At 41.9% G+C, this 16496-nt stretch overlaps 1 protein-coding gene across 2 annotated transcripts in view; it reads left to right on the forward strand.

The window, feature by feature from the left end:
• Positions 1-16496, forward strand: part of nr3c2 (nuclear receptor subfamily 3, group C, member 2) — a 91528-nt gene that overhangs the window by 47465 nt on the left and 27567 nt on the right. For both annotated transcript variants that reach the window (XM_085459003.1, XM_085459004.1), the window contains 2 exons: positions 6076-6203; positions 16207-16323. In XM_085459003.1, coding sequence (XP_085315129.1) covers positions 6076-6203; positions 16207-16323 — 245 coding nt within the window. The remainder of the gene's footprint in view (positions 1-6075; positions 6204-16206; positions 16324-16496) is intronic.

Below are 16496 nucleotides of genomic sequence, written 5' to 3' on the forward strand. Positions count from 1 at the left end.
GGATTTGAACCCAGGACCTCGCTGCTGTGAGGCGACAGCGCTAAGCCCTGCAACCAAGTAATATATTTTCACTTACTTGAGTGGAAACTGGCAACTTCTCAAACCCACCCATAAACGTTCAAGCCTGATCTGAGTGAGCAGCACAAATATTCACAGTAACAAAGACGACAGCAGCACATCTCAGCTCGGTAAACAAAACATTCGCTACCTGATGCACGAAATATTTGCCCTGTGCTGTAAATAGGTGTAAGTGTGGAAAATGTGCTTAAATGTCATCTCCTATCCTAAAACATGAAAGGTAATGTAGCTAGTAAAATGTTTTTGTTTGTTTTTTTTCTCCTGTTGTCACCAAACAAACGTATGGTAGCACCACACACCGACAGTTATTTGCATGCTGGGATAATTTAATTGCTTATAATACAACTTAGATTATGAATACAAGAAGATCACCATATAAAGAAATGTGTGGCAAGATCAGAGTAGCCTGAAGCCTGAGCTTTTGGTTCAGGAGAAGTACTCAGAAATTTGGATACCTAAAATAAAAGATGCAACATAAAAAGCAGGAATGAAGTTTTGGGCATCCGCTGGCTTCCCAGTGTCTAATTTTATACTGGATGCATGCGATCAGTCCCTCTCTGTCCTCAGCAGGCACGAATTACAGGAGTTTCCAGCCATGATAATCCTCCTCACCAGATAATAACAGCCTGCCACATCTTTCTGAGATTCATGCCCGCATGCTTTACCACTTAGCCAAAATATCTCAGGTGATTAATTTCATTCAATGCGGGTGACGGTGAGGAATTAAGATGAGGTTGAAATGCTCAACGGCTCCGGCCACTCTAAACCCGGTGAGTTATCCTCCCGCTGCTCTAAAGGTACCCACTGCTTGTGTAAAAACAAAGCCTCTGGGCCCTTCAGCTGCAGCTGCACGCTAAAGAAAAGGTTAAAGTTGGGCCAAAAAAAGCGCCTGTGATGTTTGTAAGTTGTTTATGGAATTTGAAAACAGGTACAGCTTCAGACATGTTGAGTCCAAACTGGATACTGTGTAGATCAGAACGATAGCGTCGTCTGTAACCTCCCGTCGACCAAGGCGGTGTGAACGCCTTAAGAGGGCGGCGTGTCTGCGTGCGTGTGTGCATTTCTACGCCTTTGTTTACAGTCAAAACAGTGGATTTCTAAAAGGAAGATAAATGTGATTTCGCTGTCATGGGTAAGGTCACCTAAAGTTTGCGGGAATAATCCATGGAGGTGAGACAACATGACAGCTTTGGGTTTAACATGAGGAATGCAAACACGGCTGACATAATACATATTATTTGCTGTTGCTATACTCACATAAGCCCTGTAGTTTGACTCTTTGTCAATTGTAATGTAACAAGAAAAAAGTAAAGGCAATAAACATTCACAGGTGTGCTAAACATCTTAAGGCTGATTCCTCTTTCTTAACCAAAAGCAGCAGTCAGAGTAGATTATACTGTAACCTTAACACATGTGTAACACAAGCCTAGCAAAGAGGAAATCTCATATTTCTGTATGCTCAGGTACTCTCTGCCCAATGCCAGGGTCACCTTCACCAGGAAAAATAAATCCCTTGTGGCTCATTAACACTACCCATAAGACCTCTCTCCCTTTGAGAGGCGGCGAGTGGGTGTCAGCCTAATGTTTATACTGTCTGCTCATGGTTATGTAAGCCATTTCGTCCTCTTTCTAACTAATCTACCTTTACCTTTCCCAACATGCCAAGTTATGCGTTACATAAATATTCTTTGAACTGGTCTAGCTTAAGGTTTTTCAGCATGCCAGGGTGTGTATTACATAAATATTGTAGGCCAGACTGTAGAGAGGTACTGTACCGTGGAAGCTGTTTTTTCTTTTCCCTTTTTTCTCTTTCCAGAGTCAAGGATGCTTCTCTTTCATGAAGGGCAGGTTCAGGGAGGCCGTGGCACTTAATCAGCCTCTAGAATGAGCGAGTCAGTGCGTTTATCTTTACAGTAGGCGGCCGGCTGTACAGCGGTGTAAACACAGTTCAGCACACACGCGTGTGTTTGTGTGCGACAGGCGGTGTAACATGCGTGATGAGGACATTGTTTCTCTGTATAACAGTGCCCTGTCTGTGGTTCACTCGCTTGTTTACTGACGCTGTCATGCTAATGTACTTACAGCATGCGGGTCACAGGGTTCATTTCTAACCACGAAGCCTCGCTGCCGTCCATCATAAAGCCGTTTCGTGCCCAGTTATTCACCCATAATGATGTTATCTTGATAAAGCCAGAATAACTGGACTTCCTCTATATGTCTCCCTCGTTTGTTAGTTTTCTTCAACGGCGTGGTTTCTATAGCAACTAATTGTTTTTGTTATGCCTTAGTCAAATGATTGCTGCCCCTTTGTTGTGACCTGTATTGACCTTTTTTATGGCTATCGGAGGATTTGCACTAGGGCCAAAGAAGACTCCTTGATAAAAAAAAAAGAGAGACCAGCTGTGAGTGACTGCAGTCATTATCAGTTTTCCGGGTTCTGATAAATCTGTGGCTAAAATGACCATCCTTCCTGGCTGTAGCTCTTAATGACTGAGCATTCCTGCTGCAGCTGAGAGAGGGTGGAGATATTTGAACCATTTGAAGAATGCTCTCAGTGTGACATCCGAATTACTCGTAAAAAAAAACCCCACAAAAAAAACACGAGGCCAATTTGAGCAACATCTGTCCTGTGGTTTGGTCTTCACACAGTTTGGTGGGCGCAGTGGGCTTTTCTCAGCCTTCAAGATAACATGCTTCTTTTCATTTTTGGCTTTTTCATTAATATCTTCCCCAAGCAGCACGTTGGTCTGATAAGGAGGGAGCAAGAGCAAGTAGAAGACACACATTTCTGTTTGTACATTTTGGTGGGAAGAATCGGGCATTGTGTACTCGTACTCATCTGGGCCCTCATGGGAAATACACAGCAACTAAATCAGTTGTTAGCTTTGTGTGTTATCTTTTAAGATGAAAGGACACTGAAAACAATGAAACTGCTGCCCTGGGGTTTCAGTTAGAAGGGGAAAAAAAGCAACTGGAGCGAAGAATGAGACCTTTGATCTGTGCAGTCAGTCCCATTGAGTTAGTCTGAGACTGTACCCAGAAATAGAGAAGACAGGGGTCAAGAAAAGAAAAGAAAAAGGCCCCGTTCCCGGTTCACAGCAGTTGCCTGCAGAAGTTTCTGCAGAAACAATCATCCTGTGCATTGTTTTAGAACTATTATTAGGGCTACCCTCCCAAAAAAAGAACATCTGTACTAAGTCACCATTAACTCTGCTTTCTGACTCAGTTTTTTTTGTCTTCATTCAAGATGAAATGTGACACGAGGCTGTGGGAATTAACATTTTAGACATCTAGCTTTAACAAGACATTTCACCAAGTTGCACATCATCATTCAAGTTTCATCAAAGCAGACATAAACTGTGACCACTTAATATTTCAAGCCACTAAATTGGCAGGCCAAAAAAAAGGAAATTCATTCATTTGTTGTGTTCTTGTGGCCCAGTAGTCAAAGATAGACACACAAAATATAACCACTATATCCCCATTTTGGTTTCAGCTAGGGGCCATAATTGCATTTACTGTAAGCTTATAAAAAATTGTTACAAAATTGCTAATATTCTTTGTATATGCTGCACGTGTAAACTGTAGGCTGCTAAAAGTGGCTGATTTGGGAATGTCTGGCTGCTCGTTTTTGGTTCTGGGCTACTGGCAGACGTTGGTGCACAGTCACTGCAGCCTGGCCTGTCTGCTCTGGTTTCATAAGCAGAGAGAGCAAATGACCTATATACTTCTCTGAGGGAGGGGAAGTCACCTTGTTGGTGGACCAGCAGGCAGGCAGGCTGGCACGCAGCGACAAGGCTTTAATGTGCGGCACTATTAAAAGGTTGACCACTGACTCGATATTAGAGGCATACTTTAGAGAGACCTCTCATCTGCTCCTCGTGTTGCTCTTGGCCGTGAAACTTTCCGGGGCTGTTTTTCTTGGATTGGATTGTCTTCCCCTTAATGCAGTTTGGTGATGGTGTGAAAAGGCCAATGTATGGGGGGAATATTCTGCATATAAACATGCTGGAAACACATCTTGATACGTATTCGATTTGTGCACGCACACTTGCACTCACATTAAGCTGAAACCGTGAGGCCCGCTGCCAGAAAGATCAAGTCAGACAAACACCTCACCAGAGACTCCTCTAAGCGTCCTAACAAATTGAATGTGTGTGTAGATGGACAAGAGGGAATTAGATCAGTGGTCCTGATTGTATCTGAGTGTGCTGTTGCTGTACCCCTTTCCAGCTCGTCCCCTGGAGGAAATGCGTGTGCATGAGAGAAAGAGACTGGGAAAGAGACAGAGAAAAGGGGAGGGGGGAGAGAGAGAAAGAGAGCGCTTGGCAGCTGGTTTGATGAAGGATGTACGGAGAATGTTAACCAGACAATCACCTTGCATCTTATTGATTGAGATGGAAGAGAGGTAATTAGCACAGAAAAGAAGGGGAAGCTGAGGCCACTTTCAATGTTTTGATACAAGGTGTTCTCTCTTTGTACCAATCTACATATTGTGTTCTTTGTGTGTGTTTGAGCATGAAGGGAAACGTTTTGTTAAAGGTTATAGTGAATGTCCTGATTTTTTTTTTCTGCTGTGTCTAGACGTGACAAAAACTTTTGTGCACGTAGAACGTAAATGTTAACCGGTTCACTCTATAGTACAGCTGTGCTGGTGGTTAGTACAAGACAGCTGATTAATGTAGACCCGTTCCAGTTTTACTCAAACTATCAAATCTGCAGAACAAAGAGCAACACCTAAAACTCATTAGATTGAAATTTTATATTAAAATACTGTGAATTCAATACATATATAAGACAGGACTTTTTTTTTAGTTTGAAAATATAGTTTGTGGTCTTTTGCGAACTGGATAGGGTTTTTAAATGAGACTAAATGATGGGAAAAAATGTTAGTGTTACTTCATTGATAATACACAGTTGCCCGTGGTGACGATATATATCAGATTTATGGAAATGTTTCTTCTATCAGAAGAGATTTGGGTCTAGAACGCCACCTCGTGAATCAGTCCATCAGTATTTACAGATGTAAACTTATTTTTTTTTAAAAGTTACATCCAATTTAGAATCACTAATTAGCTTCTACCGTCTCGATTCTCGATCTTTTATCCAACATCTTCCTGGAATGGTCCACATTTAGGCTTGGCAGACAGAAACATTATATAAAAATAATGATCTTTCTTCAGGTGGAAACTGACAGCACACATCAGGTTTTACCAGTGACACTCCTCGCCATGACCCTCATGGTCTCATTTTCAGGAGTGGGTAAACTGCAAGTCTTAACTAATTCTCCCATTTAACAGCGCATTAGTAAGAACATACTGTTTATCCTGCGATTTAATGAGCCTGTAATGGCAGGAATCAGTCAGTGGTAAAAGAAGTAAATGATGCCAGAGTAAACAACGCCTTAGATCAGCAGACTCATCACTCGTGTTGTCTTGCCTGTTTGTTGCGTTGTTTCGAGTAAATTCAACACGTCATGCTATTTACAGTACAGCACACGTCAGTGCTGAATCACACCTGCGATCTTTGGCCTTGAACTCGATATATAGTTTTACCTATAACACAGTAGGGCTTTTGTTCCACCGTGGTTTTTGACATTTTAGTCCACCTCTGAATTCTTTTTCCAGTCCGGTTTCATGCCAGAGAAGAGGTGTTTTGGATCCCACTTAAATTTGACACCCTGCTCTGTTTCTCTCTGCTTATTGAATTTAAATAATCTCCTCTATAATTCTTTCAGTGTCATCCTGGTAAGCTTGGAGAAACCATAAATCCGAGGAGCGTAAAGCCCTCCTCTCCCGGTTGGCAGACATTTTTATGGCTAGCCACATTGTGCTGCTACTGTCAGTGGGTTGTAAAAACCCAAGAATGTTTCACAGTGCGCATCATGCCGTAATGCAGATGGGAAGGGGACAGTCAGCCCTGGTTTTATTGTTGACTTTTGAGTATTCCTTGTTAATTTATGCCTCGTCTGAAGAACTCTTATGTGTGTCCTTTCAGCTCGCCACTGAGACAACCGTCCTCGACGGCCAAAGTGTGCCTGGTTTGTGGAGATGAGGCATCAGGTTGTCACTACGGCGTCGTAACATGCGGAAGCTGCAAGGTCTTCTTCAAAAGAGCTGTGGAAGGTATGGCATCGTCCCACGTTTAGATGAGATGTCACTGGCTTGAGCTTAAAACCCTGCAGATTAAGCAAACACAAGGGAGTGAAAGAAAACATTACCACCTCTCTGACAAGATAATAAGTAAAACAGCAAGCAAATCAAGAAACATATCGACCAGTTGATAGCACACACAGTATGCAGCATAAGAAACACACAGCGAGTACAGGAAACAGGCAAACAGAGAGATTGGTACAAGCCAAGTACACAATAACCGCATTTGTGGCAACACAAAAAATAATGAACAAGTAATTGGCTGAATCTAGGTATGGAGCCATTATCTTTTGATTGCTCTTTTGGAACAACATTGATGATTAGTTGACGTCAGTGTTTTTGTATCTGCAGCATATGCAGCCTTATGTGTTTTCAAATTGGCGAATGTGTTTCTTAATTGATGTTCTAGAAATTCTACTGCAACTGTCCTTTGAAGCACCGCTCCTCTCTAAAACAGAAATAAGGATCATTATTAGGTTATTTACATTATTATGTAAATAACAAAATAACTTAAAGCAAAAATTGGGAAACGTAAAATCTGAAGTCTTTATATTAACGGCCATCAGTCAAACAATACTGTTTGCTCTGGGTCTAAACAGAGCGTGTTGTGTGTGACGTCTTCTTTTGCGCATTGAGGGTTCACACTAGAGCGCGTTTGCTGTCGCATTTTATTTGTAGTGTGAACAAGCAGACAAAAAAAAAATCGGATTTGATCCAAAAATCGGAATTGAGCATTAAGACCTGCAGTGTGAACGTAGCCTCAGACGCTAGTTCCGTTTGCCTCTTTTCGTTGCTGTGCTTTGGACTCTCATATTTTTTATACAGGAAAAAAAGAAAAGACACATTAATACTGTTCTATTACGTTGCAGGAATTTCTAATTAATTATTTCACTCAATATCAGATAAATGAAGAGAATCGCTTTAACTGACAATTACAACTCTCAGACTTATTGGCCAATATTCTGCTTATTTGGAGGATCTTATACCAGAGTGATATGCTATGAAGGACACTAACAAAACTTCAAACCCAGTCTGAAATAATAGGTATGACATCGATGGTAACCATCTTTCTTTGTTAAGCCGTGCTTTCTGTTTCACGCATCATGTGACTCTTCTTCTACGCAAGACTATCCTTATGAGTGTCGCCTACTGCAATCAGAGATACTGTTAAATGGTGATGACAAAGTGGTGAAATTAAAATTCAACAAATTCTGTAAGGTACACAAAATATAACAGTAAAATGCAACACACAACAAATAAGATGGAAATTAGACCAGAAAAGTGCATTCAGCCATTCACACCTATTCACACCAGCTTGTTTTCTATGCTGAAGTGCTTTTATCTAATGTTCACTCACATTCAGAGCAACTTGGGTACTTTGACATGTAGACTGGAGCAGTCATGGATTGAACCGCCAACATTCCGATTAGAAGATGACCTCCTATACCTCCTGAGCGACAGCCACCCCATCCATTCATTCTCCTCCGCTTATCCAATTCAGGGTTTCGTGGGGCGAGCTGAAGCCTATCCTAGCTTTCACAGTACGAGAGGCGGGTACACCCTGGACAGTCGCAGGGCTAACAGAGCGAGACAGACGACCATTTGCACTCACATTCACACCTATAAGCAATTTAGAGTCAACGACTAACCTAACCCCACTAACTGCATAACCCTGCCAGGTTATGTGTCCAGCACAAGTTACCACGGTGATTTATCCAGGTAAAAAGACGGATGACTTTAATCTCACGTTGTAATGTGCCTCTTATGTTAGGTAGGAGCTGGGGAAAATGTTAATGAGAAAAATGGTATAAGTCATTTTCAGATGTAACAACAACATTTTAAAGAGCTCACTTAAACAAGGACATGGTGGCAAGTTGCTCTTTCCACACATTCAGCACACTGTACTTTGCAAGAATTATTACCCATAGTTGCTTTTTAAAATTTCCACCATACTGTTGCATCTATGCAACAAACTACTGTTTAATCTCACTAGACCATCTGTTTATTTATTCCTAAAATATCATTAAAATGACCAAAATTAGGCATTACATTTATAGAGTGAGTCATCGGGGAAGAAAAAAGCAATTCAGTAGGTTAGTCTCCAGCAGCAGCCCTTTATGTTATATTTAGCTTGGGGAAAATCAGCACCAGTCATAATGTGCTTTTCATGTTGTGCCTGTTGCCTGAGGCTTTGGCCTAACTCATTTAGATGAGTGTTTGAATGCAAAACACACTTTTACAGACCCAGTGAAGGCGGGGGGGGAAAAACAGGAGCAAACAAGGCTGCTAGCCAGCCAGCCGTCAGGCCCTCTAGGTGTTTTCCTGACCATTGAAGGAATTGCATTCATTCCAATCAAATCATGCCTTAATTTGATGATATTTACACACCGTCATTACGTAGAGACCTAAAACCAGATTATGTGTCTGGGGTTATCGAATCAGACGTGCCGTTGTTCTTGCTTCAAGCCTGTCTGGCACAACGCCGGCGGCAGACACTCAAGATCGGATTTTGTGCGGGAGCGCTAGTCAGGTGAGGCACCGGAAAGTGCTCACTTCTCTTTGTAATTACGGTGCTAAAACCGTATTTTTTGGTCTTATAAAAACACAGAAAAGGCTTCAGTGATTGCATAATGCCTTTCAAATTTAACACGGTGATCCTTACATTCATATTTTCTCAATATTCAGTATTTCTCGGGGGGGGGGGGGATTTCCTCTTGATTCTGCACAACCAAAAAAAGAAAAAAGGCAACTGTGCAAACTATGAAAGCAACCCCTAGAGTGGTGTTATGTCATCAAGTTTGCATGAGACATGTGAGCTTTTACCTTACTTTACCCCCCTCAATAGCTACTGCTGCCGCTGCTGAGGTGGATGGAGAGCGAAGCAAAGGATGAAAATAGTGAGAGAAGGATTTTGCAAAGGGAGGAGAGATAGAGGACGGTGAAACGGATACAGCGAGGGAGGAGGGGGAGGAAGGACAAAGAAAAAGTCAGACGCAGATCGAGATAAAGAGAGGAGGAGCTGGGAGTAAGTAACATGGAGAGGGATGGAAAATGATGTGTCAGCAGCGAGTGCCGGAGAGGTGTAAGTCAGGACGTGAGGAGACGTTTCACTCCGCCCCTCTCCCAGTATTTCCTCCTCCTTCTCCTCCTCTTTTCTCTCAAAGTTAAAAACTTAGACTTGGCATGGGAGATATAAAAGAAGACTGCAGAGAGTGGGCATCTGTACAAGGGGAATAATCCAGCCCATGCTTAATTTCTTTTGGCACGGCCTGCCTCGGGGGACACAAGTTTTCGGTCGGCTGTAGCTCATTAGACGACTAACTGGCTCACAGCCCTTACTACAGAGCTAGCATTCTGAAGCCATCAACAAATCAGATGATATTCTGTGATTGTGAAGAGTCTGGTTTTCTCTTTACTCGAGTCATATAGGTCATTGCTAGGTAGCTTTTCTTCTCTTTTTTAACATCACTGGGCCTCAGCACGGTTATCCTTTTGAAGTCTACGTTTTAGATTTACATTTAGACCATCTGTTTGGAATATCTATTGGCCACATGGGCCCTTCGCTGTCCAAATCTGTTCACTTACAGTTCTCCTCAAGAGGACTAATATTCATTCCACTTAATGTTGTCATATCTACCAGAAGGTGCTGCCAACTGTACACTATAAAGTTTAGAACCATGAGCCTGTGAAATATATATTAATATTAAATTAGGTGTTGAGAACTCTCCGGCTCCCAGTTTGCCGAAGAAAAAAAAAAACAGCCCTCGGTTCATTCTTACCTCACAACATACAGTATGCATTAATATGATTTATTAAAATGTATTTATTATTATATATTAACATTAATTGCTCTAATTGCTAACGCTCACGGGATAAATGTATATCAGAGGCACTGCATGAGAAACACATGGCACTTACATAATCCCCAATAGCAATCAGTGGGAGAAGTCCATCACGCCAAAGCGGGCATTTTGCTGATTACTGGGAAACATATAAGCCAATCAAGTTGCTACATTAAAAGTTGAAGTTTACGACACTTTGTACCGTGTGGGGGCAAACGTTTCTATTCGTAGTGCAGATGTAGATAAGTGCTCTTATCATTTGTCTTGACTTACTGTGTTAGTAGTGTGAGTTAGCAGGACATTTGTTCAAGCTCTTTGGTGGGATGAGGCATCAAAGCGCCACGAGATGCTGTGTTGGCAGTCGGGGTTGAGCCGTTAATTAAATCACAATGCCGTGTATTTGTGCTTATGTGGAGCAATTATAACCTGCGGGAGGAAAAAATAATCATTTTTTAAACTTGTTGAATTGGCTGTTGACATTACAGCTATATCACTATTCATTTAGATAGTCCAAAATAACTCCCTGCTGGCTGCTGGTGGCAAAACGTCCTTTTAGAATACAGAGGGCAGCAACAACAACTTATTAGAATACCTGCTGCTGCTGCCATTCATAGATTAGAACTACCCAACACAATGACTGATAAGCAAAATGATATTTAAACACTGTGGTATACAGTACTGTGAATTAAGCTCAAACTACACATTTTGCTTTCACTTTGGATTAGCCACCCAGCTGCATTAGCACCATTCACTCAGCATCATTTTTGTCCTTTTAACAACAGGATACCACTGGTGACATAAATCATGGTGACAATGTAAAACCAAGGGAAAAGGTTTGTCACACAGGCCTAGAGACTGGTCTGCAACCATATGACAAACACATGAAGCCTAGTTGTGGTTGTTTCGGTCACTGGTATATTACTTCAGCTGTAGTTTTAATGAAACAGAAAAGTGTGACACAAACCAGAAATGTGGAAGGTTCTCTTTCAATTAACATATTTCACAAGGCACAACTTTTACTTTGAAGGTAAACTTTCTCCACTTCTGGATTGTTCGCATCACACTTTCCCAAAATGCACTATTTGCAGACCAATGTGAAGAACTACAAGCAACCGTGGCAACCTGCTAGGAACCAAATCAACTGCTAAAAGTTTGTTTTAGTTAGGGGTTTTTTTTGTTTTGTTTTTTTGGTGCAGTAACTTCTTTGCATCCGATTTCACGAAGCAAGAAACAGCAATTTCTGACTAACCAGTCGGGGAAAACATCTTTCCCTAGCAACCAGTGGTTGTATCACTTCCAATATGGCAGACAACTCTAGAGCAATGTGCGTATGACGCCTTGTGAGAAACCTCGATTTCATTTAGCTGTTTCTATCATTTGGCTGTTTCTTGTCCTGCTGTCTTGGACTGCAGTTGGCAATGACAGCCCTTCTTCTACAAATAAGATGTGCTGCAGAGATTCATTGTGAGCCTCAGGCCAGTTTAACTTGAACCTGACAAAGGTGGAAAGATAGTTCATGTGTCAGCACTGCAGAGCAGAACAGAGACTATATGGTTGGTTGCTGCAGTCAAAGCCAATAAGGTTGGAGTCTGTCCACGGGATCTTAATTTTTAATAATACACAAAAAGTATCTCAGTCTGTGGGAAAACTGCATTATTAAAACTACTGTACTCTGGATTATTCTGGCTAAAAGGCTGAAATAATGTTGGCATTTAGCCTGTAGAAACTGTCTACAAAGTGCAACACATAAAAAAAAAAATAAAAAAACCCCCATCTCAGTAGTATTTAGTAACTACGTTCTCACACAGTGCTGTGACACCAATATTATCAGTACATAGATAAGCAATTACTACAAATAATCCAGTTTATCTTTTAGAGAATGGCAGCTATTGTTAGACATTTACTGTGTTTACCGTTACATCTGGCATGTTAATTGTCCGATAAATAAATATAGAATGACTTATGAAGCTCACAAGGCAGCTGTACTTATGTTATTGACTAAACTGTCATGCAAACCTGCAGTAAATGTCTTGCAGTTAACTCTTCAGGTTATGGATTAGTCCTGCGCTGCAGAAAACAACCCTCTGACATAAAACAGCGCTTTGTAAATATGTGCCATCGCTGCTAATGAAATGTGGAAATAGCTGAATGCATTCATATGTGCTTCTTTCCTGCTTTCACTCCTCTAAAGACAAGTTTGTTGATACAAGACAGCTGCACTCAATAAACGGCTCCATGTGGCGCATATTTGAAGCGTTCAGCGCCAACTTATTATTCGCATGTCATCAGTGGCTTGGCATGTCTGCTCCTCGTAATAATACCAGGTCATGCTTGGAGCTCACTAGCTGCTCTTACTGTTCCTCTTTCTTTTTCTTTTTTTAACTTTGGGTTTACGTGATACACGAGAAATTACTCAACCTTGCTACGCCCTCATTCAGCTCTAAAAATCCGACTGGGCCGTGGTTTCCGTGGCGCTCGTGTCAATCTGAAAAACTCATTCTTCCTTGCCTCCTCAGAGGAAGAGGTCGTCTGAGGACACGTCTTGCCCGGTTTCTGTTTGGATTGACAGCTCTGCTGTCCAATCCCGTTGCTCAGCTCAGGCTCGGGGGGGAGGGAGAAAGGCCTCCCTGCAGTGCCTCCTCGGTGAATGCTTCAGGTTGTGTGTGAAGGAGCTCATGTAACGACGGCTGGAGTCAGTGTTGTCCCGATCTCACCTTCCCCACATCACACATCCTTTAATCAGAAACTGCATAGCAAAGACACAACCGGAGGCACAAGAGGAAAGAAATTCAGGTGTACGGCTCGGGGTAAAAATGACTTACTCTAAGCATGTGTGTCGCCCCGATTGCAAATAGACCTGTAATGATATTAGAAGGGATATCTTATTACACTATTAAATACTGTTAAATTATGCATTCTTTTAGGAATATTCATATACATAAACAATACATGAGGGCTACAAATTATTTTTTATATTAAAATTGTGCACTTGAACAACATCTTGCACTGCAGACATATTATATTCTTGTTTAAGTGGTTGTTCACTATGTTCTATTTAATGCCTCATTTTAGCAATAAAAACAACATACATAACACTGTCTACTGTCCTATAAAGCCTGTTGTGGCACTAACAACTACACCATATGTTTTGGTGCTTGTGTGATGATATAACTCGCACTACTTCCTCCATGCCATCAGTTCCTCTGGCCTAGGCTGACCTGCATGTCTCCCCAGCGGATATAATCTGACCTCCATCTCTTCCTACTCCCTGGCGATACCTTTGTTCTGTGACTTCAATGTGGGTTACACCTTTTGTGCTCAACCAAATAAGGGCCGCCAATCTGATGGGCTTTATCACTGTCTTCACTGGTAATTGTTTTTTCTTTTTTTCTTTTTAAAGATACAGCACTAAGGGAGTGGCGTTACGTTAGAAAGTGCTGCTGCAGATATGCTGCTCTCTTCATTAAAAATAGGTATACCACCACAATTATGCAAGAATGTCTTCATCCTTTGCAGAGGCGATCAGGATACTTATCAATTTGCAGAGAATTATTTTCAAAACATGCCTTAGATGACAGAAAGTTTTCACATAGTTATATTGCAAGAAAAAAATGCCTAAAAGCTGGGACCACTTGGCATCATAGATTTAGTAGTTTTAAATAAGAGCACAAACCTAATTGTGTAAAGCCTCATCCAACACAGCTGTTTGTGTGCTGTCCAAAGAAGCGGAGTAGCGATGCCATTGCAAGGCAGTGATTTGCATACTGCTGGCTCACTGGTGACAACAATTACATCTCTGTTTTTTTTGTTCGTTTTTTTTTTTTGTGTTTGCTATTTTGGTATCTGTGTAATGATAGGTTGCATAAACACCAATGAACCGTGATCACAGATTTGGCCAAATGCTTTGCTGGTCAATAATTAAATTACTGTCGTCCACGATTGCGTTCTTTAGTTAAGTCCACAGCAACGGTACCCAGTGAAGAAGTGTGCGTCCACTGGCAAGTGTTCTTCGGTGCCGTTATCCATGTGCGTCTGCATCTGTATTTGTGAGGTTATTGTCACAAACAGGGGTCTGACCACTTGTGTTTATTGGCTATTTAAATATGTCAGGTTAAAGGTTGTATTTTAGCAAAGGCCTGAAGCTGATTTTCGCTTTCGAGAGCAGCCGAACTGTAGCTTCCTGAGTGGCCAGAGTGCTGTAGGTCAATTGGAAAGAAAATTTCCTTCTTAGAAGAATTTCCTAGTAATGCATTGGTCCTTACATTCGTATTTTCTAAATATTTAATATTTCTCAGTTTTTATTATGGGAGTTTCCTCTTCATTCTGCACGAATCAAGAGGTAATTTAAAAGATAAACATGTTGCGCGAGTATATGTGAGCGCATGCACAGTGTGCATAAATAAATTCTCATGCTTGACACACACACACCTACACACAAACTCACACACAAAGTTGCACACGTATCCACCATCGGACTGCGACTTTGGCTGGCTCTTAAAGTGTGTTTCACTCTAACAATTATTAACAAGATTCACAGGAATGAGCCAAACAGTTGACACGAGGACTCCAGAGTTTCGGAACTGCCTTTCGGTCTGGCCTAAAGAGGCGCAAATGTGTGATTGTGTATACTGTAAACATGTGTGTGTGTGTGTGTGTGTGTGGATGAGGATGGGGGGGGGGTGCAGGGAATGGGATGGCTGCGTTGTGTATCCTGTGTCGCAGTTTACTGTTTTTTAGAGCAAGAAAAATGGGCTTATGTAACGGTCATGTGATTTAGCCAGAAATAGTGGTGGGGCTACAGCTGCTGCCTCTCCTCCTGCAGCTCGGTTCCTTGGCTTTTGGCAGCAGCCAGACAGACACACTGCGCACTACTCCCGCTAGCTCAGAAAACAACTTCTACTCAGTCCTACACACAAATACAGATACTGTACTGTAGGTGCAACAAAATGCAATGCACAGTAGCATTGTCGCTGGAGATAAACTGCATGTGAACGCCACACGGCGAGCTCCCGTACTAAAAGCATTGCAATCCACGACAGAAATTTTGCGTACTTTGAGAGAAACAAACAACTGACAACAAACGTGCAAGGGAAAATACGGAGCAATATGCATAGACATGCAAGCATTTGCATGCGCGCAACCATGTATGTGTTTGTGGGAGGGACACACAGTTTTAACATAAGCCCTGAGGGAGCTAAGCCTTATACTTAGGTCATTAGGGTCACAATGGCACACTGTACCACTCCACCCGGGTTGGGTTGTGATTTCAGTCCCTGTGTATGTGTGTGTGTGTGTGTGTTTATTTCTTTGTGGAATCAGATACAAGATTTGCATTATTTATTTATTTTATTTTTTGAAATTGCCAAGTGGAGCAGCTTTGGCTGTATGTGCATGTGTGCGCATGTGAGATAGTGAGAGTGAATGACTGTATGTGTGCATGTGCATGAGCCTGTCTGTGTGTGGGCGTATGGCGCTCTGAGGCTGGCGGACGTGTGGAAAAGGAGGGATGGAGACGCAGGCGTAGCGAAGGAGAAGAGTGGAGGAGGAGAGCGGAGCTGTACAGTGAAGAGCTAGTGGAGCGGAAGGAAGCTCTCTGAAATGGGAGATCATTGGGTTTAGCTCAGGGCTAGGCAGGAGGCAGGAGGGATTCTCGCCATGTTAGCATCACTGTCAGGAATAGTCTAGCTGCAGTCAGAGTCCTGGCTCCGGCGAATTCTAAAAACTCTCATGCTATTTACTGTCTAATGCACTATTAGTCATAGGTGAGAGCGGAATAATCACAATTTTAATCATTTTCACAGTCGTGAAAACCGATATTGCCACACATTTTTTTTACAGCTTACCTTGATGACCTACATTACAGTGGCTCACAGAGATCTGACATTACAATGAAACATTTCCTGCCATTCATGTAATTGGTTGTATATTTCCTGGAAAATGTTCAGAACTATTATCCTACCTCTATAAGTAAGCGGCTTCTATCTCCTGCTTCGCTTTTTTTTCTTCTAAGAAAAAACAAAAACAGACAAAAAAAAAAAACCTGTTTTCTCCAAAACTTTGAAAATATCACTATTATTCTGTGTCAAGCTTCAGGATTGTCATCATCAAACTGACAGGGTCTTGTCTCCCTGTAGGTCAGCATAACTACCTGTGCGCTGGGAGAAACGACTGCATCATTGACAAGATCCGAAGGAAAAACTGTCCAGCGTGTCGTGTACGGAAGTGTCTCCAGGCTGGGATGAACCTAGGAGGTAAGGAGTCACATCCTCATTACACATTTGCCCGGTCACTTGTCTCAGATGTGGCATTTAAGTCAGCCTCTGTTTGCTTCATGGAAATTATAAATGTAGATCCGTATATAGTCACAAGAGGCCCTGGGATGCTGAGTCAGAGGATGTTTGTGTTTATATTATGTGTCTGAATA

The sequence above is a fragment of the Copadichromis virginalis genome, linkage group LG6 (genome assembly GCF_057382275.1).
Source record: "Copadichromis virginalis isolate Kocher_CV1m ecotype Utaka linkage group LG6, C_Virginalis_male_GT1.1, whole genome shotgun sequence".
Lineage (NCBI taxonomy): Eukaryota > Metazoa > Chordata > Actinopteri > Cichliformes > Cichlidae > Copadichromis > Copadichromis virginalis.